This window comes from Carcharhinus amblyrhynchos, chromosome 23 (genome assembly GCF_965287045.1).
Source record: "Carcharhinus amblyrhynchos chromosome 23, sCarAmb.v2.hapA, whole genome shotgun sequence".
NCBI lineage: Eukaryota > Metazoa > Chordata > Chondrichthyes > Carcharhiniformes > Carcharhinidae > Carcharhinus > Carcharhinus amblyrhynchos.
In genome coordinates, this window is record NC_137346.1 from 2,919,971 (window position 1) to 2,940,496 (window position 20,526).

Sequence of the window (20,526 nt, forward strand, 5' to 3'; positions counted from 1 at the left end):
TCTCTCTCCTCGTCGACACTACCAAGAGTCCTTCCGTTAGCCCTATATTCTGTACTCCTGTCACTCTTACCAGAGTGAATCACCTCACTTTTTTCCGCACTAAACTCCATTTGCTGCCTCTCAGCCCAGCTCTGCAGCTTATCTATGTCCCTCTGCAAACTGTGACATCCATCCTCACTCTCTACAACTCCTCTGACTTTGGTGTCATCAGCAAATTTACTAACCCATCCTTCTACACCCTCATCTAGGTCATTTATAAAAATGACAAACAGCAGTGGCTCCAAAACAGATCCCTGAGATACACCACTTGTAACTGAACTCCAAGTTGAATATTTCCCATCAACCACCACTCTGTCTTCTACCAGCTAGCCAATTCCTGATCCAAACTGCTAAATCTAATGCATCTGCATTTTCTGCAGTAGCCTACCATGGGGAACCTTATCAAACGCTTTGCTAAAATCCATATACACCACGTCAACTGCCTTACCCTTATCCACCTCTTTGGTCACCTTTTCAAAAAACTCTAAGGTTTGTGAGGCAAGACCTACCCTTCACAAAACCATGTTGACTATCCCTAATCAATTTATTTCTCTCTAGATGATTATAAATCCTATCCCTTATAATTCTTTCCAAAACTTTGCCAACAACAGAAGTAAGGCTCACTGGTCTACAGTTCCCAGGATGGTCGCTACTCCCCTTCTTGAACAAGGGGACGACATTTGCTATCCTCCAGTCTTCTGGCACTATACCTGTAGCCAATGACAACATGAAGTTCAAAGCCAAAGGCTCTGCAATCTCCTCCCTAGCCTCCCAGAGAATCCTAGGGTAAATCCCATCCGGCCCGGGGACTTATCTATTTTCATACTCTCAAGAATTGCTAACACCTCCTCCTTAAGTACCTCAATCCCGTCTAGTCTAAAAGACTATCTCCGTATTCTCCTCGACTACATTGACCTTTTCCTGCGTGAATACTGACGAAAAATATTCATTTAGTGCCTCTCCTATCTCTTCAGGCTCCACGCACAACTTCCCACTACTGTCTCTGACTGGCCCTAATCTTGCCCTAACCAATCTTTTATTCTTGAGAGGTAAAGGTGAGAAAGGTCTTGGGAAGGGCGGTACTAAACAGCACAAGAAAGTTCTCCGTAGTAATATCCAGGGAATAACTAAACCTGCTATCCAGCGGCTCGCTCGGCGTGGGGGCATTAAGCGCATTTCAAACCTCATCTACAAAGAAACACGTGGAATCCTGAACGTTTTCTTGAAGAACATCATTTGGGATTTGGTCATCTACACTGAACATGCCAAATGCAAGACTGTTACTGCCATGTATGTTGTGTATGCCCTGAAACGCCAAGGACGAACCCTCTATGGTTTTGGTGGTTGAAAACTTAAGGGAAAATATTCCACCACTCTACTGCCTGCCAATGTGTGTCACACAGTAAGGAGAGTGACAGATTCACAGCCGTGTCTATTGCTGAGCATGAACCTGGAAATCTGCACATCAATGACACTGCATGCTGTACGTGTGTTTGCTGCAAAAAATCCATGAATGTCTCACTTTCAAGACGATTGTGATTCTTGAATGGATACCTAATTGTTTTGTGTTATTGTGTTCTGAACTAGCAATTAGATGTTACAATAAATTCAACACATCATTGCTGGTGGAATGTGACGTGTCTACTGGATTGGAATGTTTGTTCCTTACTGCATTGTCTTTGTAAGCCGAGGACAATTTAATGCTGGTATTTATAAAGTGCATACATCAAATAGCTGTGTGTACATAGATCAGGATTTTAAAAATTGTTGCACTAGTTGTCTCTCTTTCCCTCCCCATCATGCTGAAGTTGTTGATTTCCTACTAGGGTACAGTCCACGCAGATGCTAGCAAGGATTAGAGGCTAGTATCGGGTAAATTAATGTGGCCTACCATTTTAAAGGAAATGAATAGTGTTTTTAAAATTGGTGAGACATAAAAACCTGCTTATACAGAGATTTACAGCTCATAGCCACAGGCAGCATTATTAAAGTTACTACATTTATAAATGACACTGCCTGTTGTTGTCTCTGTTTAAAATTTATTTATCAATGTCACAAGTAGGCTTACATAAACACTGCAATGAAGTTACTGTGAAAATCCCCTTGTCATCACAGTCCAATGCCTATTCGGGTATACTGGGGTAGAATTTAGCATAGCCAAGGCACCCTAACCAGCACATCTTTTGGACTATGGGAGGAAACCAGAGCACCTGGAGAAACCAACAAGACACAGGGAGAATGTGTAGACTCCACATGGACAGTGACTCGTGCTGGGGATCAAACATGCGTCCTTGGCGCTGTGAGCAGCCGCTATGTCCTAATTCCTACAATTCAGTCTTAGTCTATTCAATATGATCATATAGAACTGATCTTATGTAGTGTGATTCCTTGGTTACAAACTGATGTTTGTGGCATGTATTGAAGAGGATGAAATAGATTCTTACTGATCCTGTTGGTTTAAAACCTGGGAAAGAATGTTGGCTTGATTTTATTTTTTGAAGGTTTCAAGAAAGAGGTGTCTTTAATCTAAACCCCAAGAAGATCCCAGTTCTGATCCCTGATCTGTGCTGATCTCTGCCAGGATGACAATGTCACCACAAACTCAGTATCTGAACTTGGGATGAGGAAAAAATTGAGCTTGCTTCTGGCTCCTGTTTCTGATTGACTTTGCTGGAAGGTAGTTTTCTGAAAATAGGACCAGAGCTGGTAACAGAAAAGCAGGATAGATGAGAAGAGTGAAGGAACTACACTGAGAAAAATGAACAAAATTGAAAGCATTTAAGCACACATGCTTGGAATAAATGACCCTAGGGTTTTATGGCTAATTCCTGATAAATGAATTCCAGATGCAAAAATAATTGATCCATGCATGAAGTATAATTTAAAGTAACGTTCCAGTCACTCATAGAATTCCTGATTTAAGACAGAATTCTTAAAGGGGTGTTGTCATGGTGAAGTATGTGAAAGGATTATTGGTTTGAATCATTTTCATAAAAATGTTACATTGAGAGCAGCTTTACTGTGATCTCATTTCTACTGTTGCAAAAAATTGAACATAAATACAGTTACCATTATGTTTGGCTAGCTTATGCACAGCATCTTGCTTCTCTACAGCGCCTTTAATATAGCAAAATGTTTCCAGGTGTTCCACCAAAGGAAAAGAAATTGAGCACAGCAGGAGTTGAAGAGTGGGTGAAGAGAGCTGACTAGGTGAAGTAGTTTTGTGGAAGATTTTGAAGAGGGAAATATAATGTAGCAAGCTGTGGGTTTAAAACAAGAATTTCAGAGACCTGTCTGCTATCAACAAAGAGGAATGTGCGATTGATTAGAATTAGAACATCAAAGGGTTGTAGGAGTTGAACACATTGCAAAGTTAGTGTGTTTTTTAGACAAAGCGCTGAATTTTGAAATAAAAGCAAAACTCTGGAAAAGGTCATCAGGTCCTGTGGTATCTGTGGAGCGAGAGACAGTACCCCAGGAAAGGGAGTTGCTGGTGTGAATGACTTGAATGGACCAGGATGTTAGAACATAGACATAGAACATTACAGCACAGTACAGGTCCTTCGGCCCTCAATGTTGTGCCAAGCTATGTCCAATCCCAAGATCAAGCTATCCCACTCCCTATAATTCTGGTGTGCTCCATGTGCCTAGCCAATAACTGCTTGAAAGTTCCTAAAGTGTCTGAATCCACTATCACAGCAGGCGGTCTATTCCACACCCCAACCACTCTCTAGGTGAAGAATCTACCTCGGACATCCCTCCTATAATCTCCCACCATGAGCCTTATAGTTATGCCCCGTAGTAGCAGCTACATCCACCCAAGGAAATAGTCTCTGCACATCCACTCTATCAATCCCTCTCATCATCTTATAAACCTCTATTAAGTCGCCTCTCATCCTCCTCAGCTCTAAAGAGAATAGCCCCAGCTCCCTCAACCTTTCCTCATAGGACCTACCCTCCAAACCAGGCAGCATCCTGGTAAATCTCCTCTGCACTCTCTCCAATGCTTCCACACCCTTCTTATAGTGAGGTGACCAAAACTGAACACAATATTCCAAATGTGGTCTCACCAACGTCCAGTATGGTTGCAGCATAACCCCACGGCTCTTAAACCCAAACCCCCTGTTAATAAACGCTAACAAACTATAAGCCGCCTTCACAGCTCTGTCCACCTAAATGGCAGCCTTCAGAGATGTGGATATGAACCCCAAGATCTCTCTGTTCCTCCACATTCCTCAGAACCCTGCCGTTGACCCTGTAATCTGCATTCAAGTTTATCCTACCAAAATGAATCACCTCACACTCATCAGGGTTAAATGCCATCTGCCACATTTTGGCCCAGCTCTGCATCCTATCAATGTCTCTTTGCAGCCTGCAAGAGCCCTCCACCTTATCCACTACTCCACCAATCTTGGTATCATCAGCGAATTTACCAACCCACCCTTCAGCCCCCTCTTCCAAGTCATTGATAAAAATCACAAGTAGCAGAGGACCCAGCATTGATCCCTGTGGTACATTGCTGGTAACTGGCCTCCAGTCTGAAAATGTCCCTTCCACTGCCACCACCCTCTGCCTTCCAAGAGACAGCCAGTTACTTATCCAATCAGCCAAATTTCCTTCTATCCCACACATCATTATCTTCCTCATGAGCCAACCATAGGGAACCTTATCAAACGCCTTACTAAAATCCATGTATATGACATGGACTGTGGAAGGAATGGTCTCTGATGCTGACCCCTGAAAGGGGAGGGGGAAGAGATGTGTTCGGAATTGAAATGGCATGATAACAGAGGGAGTGGAAGATGATCCATTGAATATAGAGGCTTCTGGGGTGGGAGGTGAAGACGGGAAGCCCTATCATGGTTCTCAGAGGGGGGGGTTAGGGAAGGGGTAAGAGGCAGGAATGTGTGTCATAAAAGACACAGTGAAGTCACCTGTCAGTCATGAGGGAGGAATCCTTTGTTGAAGAAAAGGGAAGACGTTGGAAGCACCAGTATGGAAAGTTGCAGTGTCTGAATGGATACAATGGAGACAAAGAAACTAGGAGAATGGAAGCGAGACTTCACATTAAACAGGGTAGTGAGGAACTGTAGTCAATGTATTTTTAACTTGACTCACTAGTGGCTCGGACGCCACAGTGGTTGGGACTGATTATCAGGTGGAATACAGACAACTGTCCTCTGGCTGAGTAACGAACATTCACAGAGGGTGGTGTCTGGAATGAGCTGCCAGAGGTGGTAGTAGAGGCGGGTACAATTTTGTCTTTTAAAAAGCATTTCGATAGTTACATAGATTCAGTGGGTATAGAGAGATATGGATCAAATGTGGGCAATTGGGATTAGCTTAGGGGCTCTTAAAAAAAAAGGTGGCATGGACAAGTTGGGCCGAAGGGCCTGTTTCTAGGGAGCTGGCTGGCAATGAAGCATTCAATCTTGAGATGAGAGGAGGGTGGTAGCTCAGTTTGACACTTGAGGCAGATGAACCATTGCAGGAATTGTTTTAGCAGCTGGAAATCCTGTTTCAAATTGACTATTTCTTTGGAATGTAATCCATTTCTTTGAGGGAACAGCTGTGCTTCAAGAGATTATTCATCCCTTGGAACTTCTGCACCATCAATTTTTTCTCCCCTTCTATATGGCTTTCTTTCCACTGTGATTTTGTTGCACTCAAGTACCAGGCTGACGTGCTATCCCCTTTTTGATGGTCTCAGTTTGATGACTGCTACACTTGCATGCAGCCTTTCTTTATTCTCAACCCCACAACCTCCTGTCCGTACCAATACCTAACTTGTTGGAATGGTTTCCTCAGTTATGTTGCTGTTTCTGATTTTAGTTTTCCTCCACAATAAATTAATATAAATGTCTGTATGACAGAAAACCCTAATTTCCTGTGCCATCAATTGAACCATCTAGCTCCAGTGTGCTTAGAAGTGTACTGGTGTTGTCTTCTCCTGCCCAAATATCACTATCTTATTGCTGCTTGAATGATTACACAGACCTATTGGGAAGATCCCATTAAACAATCGCTGTCTTACCTGTTCTTGTATTGAATTGTATTAAGTGTTCAACACAAGTGTCAAGCTTTTATCAAAAGCTCAAAATAAAAGCCAAATATTGCAGATGCTGGAGATTTGAAATACAGACAAAATGCTGGAAAAATTCAGATCTGGCAGCATCAGTGGAGAGAGGAACAGAATTAATGTTTCAAATCCAATATGACGCTTCTTCGGTTCTGAAGTCATACTGGACTTGAAACATTAACTCTAGTTCTCTCTCCACAGTTGCTGCCAGCTGACTATTTCCAGCATTTTCTGTTATTATTAGATGATTCAGACAGGCCCCCTGGTTTGCATTGTAGGCTCACTTTGCTGCTATTCATATAGGTCCCTGTGGTTGATCCGAGGTGGCACAGTGGATAACACTGCTGCCTCACAGTGCCAGGGGTCTGGGTTCGATTCCCAGCTTGGGTCACTGTCTATGTGGAATTTGCATGTTCTCCCCATGCCTGTATGGGTTTCCTCTGGGTGCTCTGCTTTCCTTCCACAGCCTGAAAACTGTGCTGGTTAGGCACACTGGCCATGCTAAATTCTCCCTTGGTGAAGCCAAACAGGCACCAGAGAGTGGTGACTAGTGGAATTTTACAATAACTTCATTGCAGTCATAATGTAAATCTACTTGTGACCAATAAATAAACTTAACTTTAGTTAGCCAGAGGTCTTGCAATATAATAACGGATATTGTGTGAATTCCTCCTTAATGCCAGATGTAAGTCGTTTTGCAAAGTCCCTGATGGCAGGTTGGTGAAAAAGATTAAGGCTTATGGGATACAAGGACAGGTGGCTAGATGGGTTGACAACTGGCTTGGTCATGGGAGACAGAGGATAGCAGTGGAAGGGTCTTTTTCTAGCTGGAGGTCTGTGACTAGTGGTGTTCTGCAGGGCTCCATACTGGGACCTCTGCTATTTGTGATATACATAAATGATTTGGAAGAGGGAGTAACTGGTGTGATCAGCAAGTTTGAGGATGACACAAAGATGGCCGGACTTGCTGATAGTGATGAACAGTGTCGGACAGTACAGCATGATATAGATAGGCTGGTAAATTGGGTGGTGAAATGGCAGATGGAATTTAATCCAGATAAATGTGAGGTGATGCATTTTGGAAGAAGTAATGTAGGGTGGAGTTATACAATAAATGGTAGGACCATTAAGAGTATAGAAACACAGAGGGACCTAGGTGTGCAAGTTCATAAGTCCTTGAAGGTGGCAGCACAGGTGGAGAAGGTGGTGAAGAAGGCATATCATATGCTTGCCTTTATAGGAACGGGTATAGAGTATAAAAGCTGGCGTCTAATGTTGCAGTTGTATCGTACGTTGGTTAGACCACATTTAGAGTACTGCATCCAGTTCTGGTCGCCGCACTACCAGAAGGATGTAGAGGCCTTAGAGAGAGTGCAGAGGAGGTTTACCAGGATGCTGCCTGGTGTGGAGGGTCTTAGATAGGAGGAGAGATTGGGCAAACTGGGATTGTTCTCCCTGGTAAGATGGAGAATGAGGGCAGACCTAATAGAGGTGTATAAGATTATGAAGGGTACACATGGAGTGAACAGTGGGAAGCTTTTTCCCAAGTTGGATACGAAAATCATGAGGGGTCACGGGCTCAAGGTGAGAGGGACGAGGTATAACTCAGATGATAGAGGGATTTTTTTTACAGAGTGTTGTGGGGGCCTGGAATGCACTGCCAACTAGGGTGGTGGTGGCAGACACGCTAGGGTTGTTTAAGACTTACCTAGACAGGCACATGAGCAGACTAGAGATGGAGGGATACAAAAGAATGTTCTAGGTGAAGATCAAGAGCCACAAGGCGTTCCTGGGAATTAATAGATTCCTATTGGCTGTCCAACAAATTTTGAGGCTCACCTTGTCACTTATGTTGGAGCTATTGGGGATGTTCCATTAATGTCTGTATAGCCTGCTGTATGTCTATTGATGTTTATTGATGTCTCCTTTTTACATCCACAGGCGACTTGGTCCACCACGTTGGCCAACAAGGGGCATACACGTGGTGGGTCGTGTGAGGGCTGCTCTTGGATGTTGCTTCGAGAGTTGCCTTGTGCTTCACGTCTGTTAGTGTATGCTTAAACTGGACCATTTGACAGGCAGCACATCAACTCAGTGACTATCACTGTTGGCTGTGCAGTTACAGGGACCCGGGTTGGATCTCCAGCTTAGATCAATGTCTGTTGGAGTTTGCATGTTCTCCCCGTGCTTGCGTGGGTTTCCTCCCACATCCCAAAAACATGCTTTTTAGGCTGATTGGTGTCAATAAATTGTCCCTGAATTGGATCTCCCTTAATCTGGCACACATATAATTCCCTAAATTTACACCCCTTTATTGTGGAGTCCACTAGAGATAGACAAATATGTCGTCGATCGACGAAAGACTTGAACAAGGCAGTCACTGAGTGTTAAAATGGGTGGCGTGGGCTTGTAGGGCTGAAGGGCCTGTTTCCTGTGCTGTGCTGTTCTTTGTTCTTTGTAAACTTCTGTCCTCACCTTTAATGCCAACTGTGAGGAACTTGTGAATTTCTCCATTTAACTCATGTCTTTGGGATGTCAGAAACTAGTAACTTAATTAGTTAATTTAAAATATAGATTGTGCTGTAACATTAGGAAGAGCAGCATCTGTGTATAATAAGGTCTCGCAAATGGAACTGAGGTAAAGAACAAAGAACAACACAGCACGGGAAACAGGCCCTTCAGCCCAACGAGCCCGCGCCGTCATTTTAACATTGTGAGTGCCCTCTTCTACCTATGACCTTTGTCCACGCCTATTGGGGAAGATTGAGGCAAGACTAATTTAGGGACAATTTGTTAACACCAATCAGCCTAAGAGCACGTTTTTGGGGTATGGGAGGAAACTGGAGCACCCGGAGAGAACCCACGCAAGCACAGGGAGAAGATACAAACTCCCACAGTTGCTGGCCCGAATCCATGTATCTGCACAGCAAACAGTGATAGTCACTGAGCTGTCATGTTGCCCGTCAGATGGTCCAGTTTAAGCGTACACCAACGACATGAAGCACTAGGCAACTCTTGAAGCAACATCCAAGAGCAGCCCTCGCATGACCCACCACGTATACGCTCCTTGTTGGACAACAAGACGGACCGAATCACCTGTGGATTAAAAGAAAAGACATCAATAAACATGCACAACTTATACAGACTTATACTGATGTAAAATCATGTTGAGCTTGTGGGATAAATGTTGACCAGGTACAAATCCAACATTGTTCTCCACATAGTGCTGAGAGATCTTTCATGCCTACAAAAATAGATAAGTCTTTGCTTTAACATTTCACTTGGTGACTTCCTCTAACTGTTCCACACTCCCTCTACTGCAGTGAATATTTGACCACAATGCTGTCAAATACCCCTGTCCTTGGCTTCTCACCAGAGAAAAAAATAGAGGGATAAAGATGTATGTGGAGGCTTTTAGTACAGTCAGATAACCTGACCATGGTGAAAATTGTTTGGCCAGAATAAGAAAAATAAGCAGTACATTTTAGATTTTCCATTGGTGTACATTTCTGTGTTGATTTTGTCCTTGCCCCAGGGAAGGAATATTTAGACCTCGCAGGTCTGCGTTTCAAATGTTAACAAAGTTTTAACCCTTGGGCCTCCTTTTATCCCAAAAAGAAATGCAGTCAAATGGTGATGGAGAATTTTGGCTTGAAATTTTTTTCTAAACTTCATCTGTCAATTTCCCCAAAACCTTTTTGCTTGACTTTATTGAAGTTCAAAACAAAACCCAGTTTAAAGTAATGCTGTGGTGAGCTCTTCTGTTCAAATAAAATGTGATTTAAAGATTTGGTCCACCACTAAGTATTTTTAACTCTGCCACTGTATGTATTGGATTAAAAAAAACAACTTTAACTATGTACAGCATACCTAAGCTTAATTGAGCTAGTTAATGTTTTATTGTAGCCAGGTGTCCAAGGAAAGTGTCAAGCCATTTCATTCAAATATAAACATCATGTGGACCTGGTTTGACTTGCGTTTGTTTGATTGTTGCGTTAGTGATTGAAATCTGTTTCGTTCTTGAATTTTTTTTCAGGTGAGTATTTTGTAGCTTGACTGTTTCAAGTCACAACTCTGAAGTCTTCTGGATAATTTCTGTGCATGGTGAGAGAAGAACAGAAGCATTTGGCTGTTAAGCTTTTGCCTGTGTTGTCATTACCACTGTTCACTTGCTCCTTAACACATTTAGTAGTTAAAGCCCCAAGTCACAATTTGCTATATTTTTATTTAGTGTAGGTACATATCTATCAGTTTTTAGAGATGAAAGAAACAGATTTTAACCATAATTTGCTGCCTTTAAAGCAATGTTGGTCTCTATTCTGTAAATAGAAATGAATATCAGTGGGTGGGTAACGAGGTTCCCTGCTGATATTTGAAACCCGTGTGCATAGCACAGGTGACCTTTTTAATTTTTAATATTGCATCTTTAAGATCATCCACATGTTGGATCTCCTTGCTGTTGAGTCAAAAAGTGGTCACTTCAATCAGTGGGGTATTGAAACAATCTAGTGTAAGGTGGGGGGGGGGGGGGGGTGCTGTGCAATTTGATCCCGTTCCTGTACATTAGGGGGGTATTTGAACAAAAGTGTGTAATTGCCTCTGTCACTGTTAGGGACAAACTCAGTATTCCGGCCTTTTGACTTTGCTCAAATCAATAGGGTGTTGCCCGACTGATGGCTCCCTTCTTTGTGAAATGACTCACAGTTTGCATAGTTGTGGCTGAAAGCTAGCATTCAGGTGTGTAAGGACATAGTATCAGCCGGGAGATTTATCAGTCTGAACCTGCTGCATTTCAAACGTCTGACTCCTTTGTTTGAAAGAATGTTGCTTGATAGGTTTGTTCCTGACATTAAGATCTTTATGGCTTCTGCTTACTCATAGGACATTAGATGTGAAGACTGTTATGTTCCAGTCATTGGTATTGAAGTGATGCAACCTTCTCTGCATTGAATTCATTTTCTCTCTGCTCATGAAGAATACCAACTTCCATCCAGTTCTTTTTCCACATGCCCTATGTTTGCAGCCTATTGACCACAGAGGCATCGATAAAGACTGATCTCCCAACAAGCCATGCTTGCCTAATAATAAAGCAAAATAGTGGAAATCTGAAATGCTAGGAAAGCTCAGTGGGTCTGGCAGCTTCTGTGGAGAGAAATTAGAGTTGACGTTTTGAGTCCATATGATTCCTCTTCAAGTGGAGTCTTCAGCAGGAGTCACTGGAGAATCATCAGAGGCATTAACTTCTCTCCAGAAAAGGAGTTTAGATGCCAATTTTAAAGTCCTTTCATGACCAACCTAGCTGAGATCAGCAAACATGGTGCAGATTGAGAATCAAACCTTGGATCTTGTGTGTAGCCAGGCCTACATTTACCCACCGCACTATAGGAAAGGTTTTTTTTAAATCTTAAATATAAATACAAAACAACCTTTCCTTCCCTCCTTCATAGTATATAATTTTCCTTGGATTGGCGGGTTGGTGATATTTCAGGCATCAGTGAATCATTATTGAAGGCTCTTGTTTTAAAGCCTTTGCTTATTCTTCCTTGTGTCTAAATAAGATGGTGTCTGTCTGAAATTGCATACAACAGTCCAGGCTGTCATTTTCAAGGAACAGTTACTGAAGTATTGCGTTATCGGTATTTGACGACGCCAAAGTCAGTCTTGGCATGGCTTCATGGCTACTTATCCAGGCATTCAATTCATCTGTAATGTTAGATTGGGTAACAGCCGCCTTGATAGTGGATCAAATGTGGAGTTAGAAACTCTGCTCAGGATGAAGATAGAGTCCTTGAATGTTACAGCATTGAAAAAAGAGGGTAGCCCATGGTAAATTTACTCGCAGCCTAAAAGAGGGGCTGTGGGAAAGCACCAAGTGATGACCAGCTATTTGCTGAGGGCAAGTTACATTCACTCTATTGCTATTGATTGATGAGACTTGAGAACACTCTTTGAGACAATGGCTGTCCCACAGGCTTGGAGGTCTAGGGGCAAAGTCTCAGAATAAAAGTTAAGCTCTGCAGGACTGAGATGAGGAAGAAATTCTTCATTGAGGGTGGTGAATCTTTGGAGTCCTCCATCCCAGAGTGCTGTGGAGGCTCAGTCATTGAGTATGTCTGAGATTGATATTTTTTTTTAGATATTAAAGATATCAAGGATATGATGTTAGTAAGGAAAATGGCTTTGAATCGTGAAGCCAACTTGAGGAGCTGTGGCCTACTCCTACTGTGTTTCTGGGAGGCCTCTTTTCCCTAAGCTAATGACTGTGAAACTTGTGAAATTTGCTAAGTTATTGCTGATGGACATAAGATTTCTGTTAAAGTCTCTGGGACAATAGCCAAATGTGTTGAAGCTTCTGTGAGATTTTACATTGCATGTTTTTCATATTGTCTGTTTAAAATTGTTGCATGTACATTTTATCTTGTCTGTTAACCTGTTTTGTGTTTCTCTTTGTAGGTTGGTGACCTCGTGAAGGTAACCAAGATCAATGTGAATGGCCAGTGGGAAGGAGAGTGCAATGGTAAACATGGTCACTTCCCTTTTACCCATGTTCGACTTCTGGATCAACAGAACCCTGAAGAGGACCTAAGCTGAGTGTGTTTGTTTTTTTAAAAACGGTGATTTGAATTGCGAATGGGAACAAGCTTTCTGTAGTTCCATTTTCTCCCCTCAAGACTTTGGCCCTTTTGACGTTTACACTAACCCTGTAAGATCACAGTTGACTCCGACTATGAAATGCTCTGAGTACAGCCTGCGGATCCCAGTGAAGAACTGTGCTGGTATATGATGTTTTAGTGTCACCTCTCATCTCTGACATAACGGTTATGTTGTTCATTGGTGCTTGAGATATGGGACACCAGGTGATGTGCAGCTTTACAGTATCTGTTTTGCTCCAGAGCAGCCAATCAGAGCGCTGACTCCACCTTAGCTGATACTAATTGATATCCACACAAGTATTCTGGCTGGTTAATGTGTGAGAGAATATGTTAAAAAAGAGTGAACAGAGCTCCCCAGTGGCCAAGCAGGTAATGACATCTCTAATGCAGCACCAAGTTGGACAGGCAGTGGGTGTCTGGTCCTCATCCTTTTTCTGTATTGAATTAACAGGGAGTCTGCAGTTGTTCTGAATCAGAGGATTGGGAGGGAGGGACAGGGGCAATTAATTGTAATTCCCACTCCTGTTTGTTATCCAGTCAGCTCTGCTGGATACAGCATGTATGGACTTAAACAAGGATAGGATCCATGCCTGCTGTGGAACAGCACACTGGTGCTTGCATATGACATACCTATTTGGTTGAGATACTGAGGGATGGAGGACTGGTGCAATGAAATTGTCCTCCTGCATTAGTCAAGGGCATGAGGAGAAGGGATAAAGTTTAATCATCCTCTTTGTTACATGTTCTCACACATTAACATTGCAGTATATGATTGTAAATACTAAACACTACTGAATGGGAAAATATCATGCTAATTTTGGCTGATTTCAGGTGCTTTAATAAGCAAATGACTATGTTCTAAAACCTATGTGAATCACTTAACAATCATGGTAAATATTTTTTACAGTAACCATTAGAGACACTAATGTGGGCAACTGACATGTCTACACTGGAGATGGACCTTCAGCTGTACTCTGCACATACACAATTTGACACCATTCTAAGCACAGAACTGTTGCTTTACAGTTTCACCGTGAGGTCAGGTTTGTCCTCAAATAAGAGAAACACTACTTGCTCCAAAAGCCTTCTCCCAGAACCTTGAGATTTGCCAAAAATGAAAGCAATCAAATCTTTGTAAGAAAATAGAAATTCTAAGTGCTGTTGTGCCTGGGATAGCTGCAAAATGAGACACTAAGTAGCTAACACTAAATGAGGAGAGGGCCAGCAGCTTTCAGCCAGGCATTTTCTTCTACTAATGTAGAAATAGTTCAAAGAGATGGTGAAGATCAATGAATTTCAGATTAGTGTTTTAGGTACTTGGTGGACCTATGCCTCATGTCAGGTGTTTTGACACACTGAGATTACAGGACAGTTTCTGAAGAATGGCAATGAAAGTGCTCTTCAGGTATATTACTCAGACTGTTCCTGCCCTTAAACTGCTAGATAGGGTCCAAGATGCCTCGTGTTCCCATCCTTACTTTGAATAAGGTTACATTACTCTTCTGAAGCAAGTACAAGTTCTACAGCATGTGAAAAATTGACAAGATTGTACAGGAAGATGTAAAGAAAAGCTGAGTACTTGGAAGCATTCTTCTGAACTGACCTTGATGTTTTAATGTTTTGCTGATGTTTGCTTTAACATAACCACGTAGTTAAATTTCATTTAGCAATTGTATTCTAACTTCCTTACAAGGTCCAGTGCTCAACTGATTTTCTTGTTTTGCTTTATTCCAACTCTCGTTCTGATTTCAAATTTTTTTTTAGCTTTGTGACTTAGAACTATAACACAATCAGACATGGATGGATTTATTGTTCTAGGCTTGCTTAGTGACTGACCACTTTTCCTTAGTCTTGATGGCTGTGAATGTTCCAGTAATTTGCAAAATGCACCTCGGAAATGCAGCATTTGAGCTGTATTGTGTTGTTGGAATTACTCCTGGAGAGTTATTCATAGTTTGCTATTGACCCTTAAAGGTTGGAGTATTGATTGAGGGTGGGAAAGACCATTTGCTTCAATAACATCTAGTGGGCAACAAAGCTAAACATTTTAGTTTTATGTAACTTCAATTATTGTCATTTGACACCTATCGTTCAGGTAACCTTGCAGCAACTAAATTTTCCACTACCCCTTCTGCCCCCGCTGTGCCACTCTTTAGGGTGATGTTGTATTCAATGTTTACAACTGTGGTTTACCTTTGTCTTTATCATCCATTGTCAGTACCATGAGTTAAATTGAAATCTGAACCCTCTGTGTACAGATTGCTATCATAAATGAGAGATTGGAAAATAGAAATTGAGCAGATGTTCTACTTGTATCATCTGTCTACCATTAGTTTAAAGCTGACATCCTAAACTTAGGCTCAGGAGTATTAAAAGATCTTCAATCTTCTATTCAAAAGCCACACAAATGTGTGCCAAATGATTTTCAAAACATCACTCAAAATAAATGAATAAACTATAAAGGGGGTAGCACTGCTATCTGCTGACAATAATGAATGTTGTAATCATTGTAATGAGTACAGACTATATTCAACCAACATATGCTTGCAAAACTAAATATCTATTGTTAGATGTGATTGTGATTGGACAGCACATGCAGAACAATCCTGAGTGTGCCAATAGCTCATTAACTGCAGGTTTAAGGTAATTAGTTGAGCTGATAATGTGGCTATTTGCGGTTGTTAGAAGTGACATACACAACAAAGAAATAGGAGCAGGAGTAGGCCATCTAGCCCTTCGAGCCTGCCCCGCCATTCAACAAGATCATGGCTGATTTGAAGTAGTTCAGTTCCACTTTCCTGCTTTCTCCCCATAACCCTTAATTCCCTTGTCTATCAGAAACCTACCTATATACATATATGGGCCTGTTCTTTGCAGACAAACAGAAGATGTACAAGCCTTGCATATATTTTTTGAATTATTAAGGGGTGGCATGTGGCACAGTGGTTAGCACTGCTGCCTCACAGCACCAGGGACCCAGGTTCAATTCCTGGCTTGGGTCACTGTGTGTGTGGAGTCTGCACGTTCTTACCATGTCTGCATGGGTTTCCTCCAAGTGTTCTGGTTTTCTCTCTCAGTCTTAAAGATGTGCTGGTTAGGTGAATTGGCCATTCTAAATTCTCCCTCAGTGTACCCAAACAGACGCTGGAGTGTGGTGACTAGAGGATTTTCAGAGTAACTTCATCGCAGTGTTAATGTAAGCCTACTTGTGACTAATAAACTTTAACTTGACATTTGCCAGTGCATTTAACAAGTGTCCTTGGGGACTAAGAAGAGGTGAGATCCAGATTGAGGTTATTGAAGATTAGTGGTTTGTGTTCTCAGCTACTCATGATGCTAGCTCCCATCATCCTAATAGTGCCTTTTAAATGTCTAGGTAATGAGCCCAATTAGTCCAATTCTATTGCAAATGTTAAGGTCACTGCCTCTTGTTTTCAACCAACCACTGGTCTAATAACCCTCCGTGGGATGCTTTCTTTCATGCTGTTTCCACTCAGGGTTACTAGAACAGCTTTCTAGATTTGGGACTAAAGGTGAGCAGTGTTGCACTGCATTGCGATGGCAGCTCTGTCAGAAGCAGCAGCTAATCAGTACGTAGCATCCAGTTTTGATGTAGCAACAGCATGCTTTCATTTCTTTCATTGGGAGTCTCTTTACCATGTATCTTAATGGAATTAGGTTGCCGCTTCCTGATGATAAAGATTGTTTTTTCCTGCAGGAGTACCTACTTACTTTTGACCTGGCCATAGATTGTGCCAGACAGAATTTGAAACTGTCCTCAGTCCAATGGGCTGCTGTAGAGTCCTAAAGTTCATCTAATTAAAATCTCTCATCTGATGAAGATCATCAGTTCACCACATCTGTGTTGATTCATCATTTGGTGAGTGTCTGGAGCAGTGCTGTCCAATACCATCCTCCACCTCTGTTTTAATGCTACTTACTGTCCTCCACATCAATGCATTACATGACATTTTCCTTCACTGCACTATGTTTGCAACCTATCCAACACTAAACTGTCTGAATCCTCTTAGTTTATTGTGACTCTTATTGATATTTAAAAAACTCCACTCTGTGCCAATTTAGTACTCAAAAAATTGTGAATGATGGGATCTGAAAGCTTGGGTTTGTTTTATCTGATGGCCTCTTCACTGCAAACCCTAAACACATTGACTGAGCTATTGAGCTCACTCGCTCTGTTTATTTTTAAACTTTATTCAGCCACTACATTTGATTTGCACAGCTAATGGAATGCAACACTTTACAGACAAATGCTTTTGTAGACACTAGTTGGTTATTTTCTAGCCGTGATTTTAAAAAAAATTAAACCAGTTGTTTCTGATATTAGCAGTAAGCAGTGCCGTTGTAGCTGCAGCATTAGCTGCCCCAATGTCTTCAGGTAGTAAGCATGGCTGGCAACAAAGAACACGTGGTAAACAGCTGGTAAATCAGGCAGTCACTGAATATTAAACAACAACCCCTTCCACCCAGTTACAAAAGACCTCAATGATCTGACTGGTTTGCAATATTGATATCTGTGCAGAGTTTTTGCGTTTTTTTTGATGTTTCAATGTTTTTGAGTGAATCATTGAACATCAACAATCATCGCTGCAGGTGCCTGATCTCCACAGCACGAACAATGATAGTGTCAGAACACTTGTACTGAAAGGTGGCATTGTCAAATAGTAACCAAGTCTGGTGGGCCAGTGATGATTAGAGATTACATATTACAGCGAATCTTCCTCCTGTTGACTATTTGAATGGTAAGATTTACTGGCAATTTTTCTTTTTTTTAAAAGCGCTGGAATTATATAGATCAAATGGCATTGGAGGAAAAGATGAGTTAACATTCTGGATAAGAGTGTCAGTACCCAGTTGATTGAAAGGAGTGGGGTGTGTTTCTCCCTTCCCTCACGGGTGCCCTTGACTGTGTTGTAATGCCTTTGTAATTGACCCCTCTCCAGTGTATATGGTAACAATCATCCTGGTGTCTGCAGGACAAATCAGATTTGGTGATCATATTTTCTAATAATCTGAGGCTTCGTTTTAATGGTCACTAGCACAGAGACCCACTCTGGAAAGCACTGTAATTTTGTCTGCTGACATGCAATCTGAAAGCAATTGTCTATTATACATAGAAATGACATCAGAAACAGGCTGTTCACCCCAACTTGTCCATTCTGGCACTTTCACTCTAGCCTATGGAATAAATGTGTCCTGGTGGAGCTATTTTCTGGAAAATGGTGTGTGACAGCCAACTGGAAAGATGACCCACCCACGCTGCAGATTAAGAAATAAACTCTGCATTTCCATTGATGCTCAGTGGATGAATGCATCATCTGCTGTGATACTGAGTCACATGTACCAGAAAGACCCGAGCTTCTATTCCTGGTCTGTGAAGTATTAGCTGATGTTGGTGTGAAGGGGGTGTGGGGCAAATGGAAGCACTAATTGACTAAGGAGAAATGGGGACAGAATTGGCCCGAGTTCCCACTCCTTCCTGATTGCTGTCCACCAAACTGAATAGCCTGTTGCCACGGATTGCCAAGGTTCCTGCATGATTGAGCGCAGATGCAGAATTGCATATTGGCTGGGAGCTGTGTAGCTGATATCCTGCCAATGGGTTCTGCATTTGCAGGAGAGAGGGAAATGGAGCAAACTCTGCAACAGCAGAGACTGGCTGAATTTCTCTGCATTGCAGCAATGTGTGGCTTCAGGTCACTTGGCAAAGATGTTGTGGGGAAATTTCAGAATTTCATACAAGTCATATCCTGTTGTTAAACAGAGAATTACTGAGGCTGTCTAGCCTGTTAAGCTTTGACTTGAATAAGATTTTGAGCCTGGTGATTGGAACAGAATTAAATTCTTCTCATTCGTTAACTCATCTGTATACAAGTACAGCAGAAACTCGTGAATTGCCAAGTTAGTCAGTATAACAAATCAGTTGGTTCATTGGAGCATTTCCAAAATGGTGAACAGCTGTTACCCTCACACCATGACACCGTTAAATTTTTGGAGAGAGGGAGGATGAGGAAATATTTGAGCTGTATTTTTGGTCACTATAGATCATATACTGGTTTTTAAGGGATATGTAAATGCAAAAATATTAATCTGATCGTTTGCCTACACAAGAAGTTGTGTCTTTTTTATTTGGAACTAGTCTGCATGGATGCGGCCCATCTGTTTGCAGAGCTAAGGATGCAGGTGATTGCCTGTTGGAGTACTGGAGTGTATATACCAGGGAGGACAGGATTCCCAAGTTTCTCGTCTCTTCCCCCAGCATAGCCCCTGGTTTGTCTGCTAGAATTAGCTCAGGGGAGGGTGGGGGTTCTGTCACCTCACTGTGGGCTGAATGCCGGCTGATGTGGGAATTGGGTTTCACAGTGATACTAACCTCCGCCAGCACTCGGTGTACGTGCTGTCAGACCCCAGTCCATTGTCTGTACTGAGGGAAGGAGTGGGACCAGAGCGAAGTATATAAAGATGGTGACTTAAACTAGGAATATTTTTCCAGCTGTTTTTGGTGGGCTGGCACAATATGGAAAACAATGATACAGAGAGTAGATTGGTGTTCATCAGGCACCACAACCAATCAAGACTTGCTAGTAAATTGGCAATGATTTTTTTTCCCCCTTTGATGTGCGCCTGACCTACTTTTCCAGTTGTGGACTGATTTGATGGAACAGTCCAGATATTATAAAACGAATATCAATTTTCTTGCAGTTCTATTCAGAGTTGGCCCTGTACCTTAGGGTTCTGTTTGGAACCAAGCCTCTACCATCCATCCAAATGTGACCCAGGGCAAGCGGTTGCAGAATTCTGGAGGAAAAGCAAGCAACACATTTCCATCTTGTGATTAAAGTGAGGAATTCTGGATATTTTCAAGGGAGAGGCTTTGGTTTCTGACTGGCTTTGCCCTCTTTTTCTATATATATTATATATACATAAAGCTGAATCCATACAAACTGTTAAATACTGCTCTCCCTCAGTAAATGTCAATCAATGTTTTAAAATGCTGTTATTTTTGTATTGTACTGTACCCTTGTTAATCTGTTAGGGGTAATTCTGGGTTATTACTGTGGAGATCTTATGCATTGTGTTAATCTGAAGAGACATCTACAACACTCCTCCATGACCATTAAAATCCAGCTTTATTTTCTGTAGCATGTACTGTAATGTATGTTTATTATATCTAGCAAATAAAATCACTTGAGAAACGACTACTGTATATTACCTGCTTGTCCCTGGGTGAAATGATTCATGTCACAAAGCATTGCACTTACCAATGTGCCCGCATATTTCTGAGTCTGCAGGTTCAAGAACATCTAAGGTCTTCTGATGTAATAATGAGGGAGTCCCATGTAGTTGGTGCTGTTAAATTTAAAGAGTAATGTTGAAGATCCTATTCGAAGAAGGGCAGAGAGTCATCTGACATTCCACACTTTTTCAGAGGAGATGTTAAACTGAGGCCTTGTCTTCCTTCTCTGGTGGCTATAAAAGATCCCAGAACACAGAGTGGGAGAATTATTTCCCCTGTCCTGACCAATATTTATCTTCATCCAACATCAAGGAAGCAGAATAATTAGTCCTTACCATTGACTATGAAGTGCTTTGAGTTATCCTGAGATTTTGAAAGGTGTCGGAAGCACAAGATAGTTCCCTCAACTAATCTCTAGAATGTGACACCATTCTGCTTGGATTGTGACAGACTTATACCTCAACTCCTTTTACACCTCTTTGATCCATATAACTTGATTT

General features: G+C 41.8%; 1 protein-coding gene across 1 annotated transcript in view; it reads left to right on the forward strand.

The window, feature by feature from the left end:
* crk (CRK proto-oncogene, adaptor protein) overlaps window positions 1–19,988 on the forward strand; it is a 46,676-nt gene extending 26,688 nt beyond the window's left edge. The window contains exon 2 of the mRNA XM_080210396.1: window positions 12,572–19,988. Coding sequence (XP_080066522.1) covers window positions 12,572–12,709 — 138 coding nt within the window. The 3' untranslated portion in view covers window positions 12,710–19,988. The remainder of the gene's footprint in view (window positions 1–12,571) is intronic.
* The last annotated feature ends 538 nt before the right edge of the window (window positions 19,989–20,526 follow it).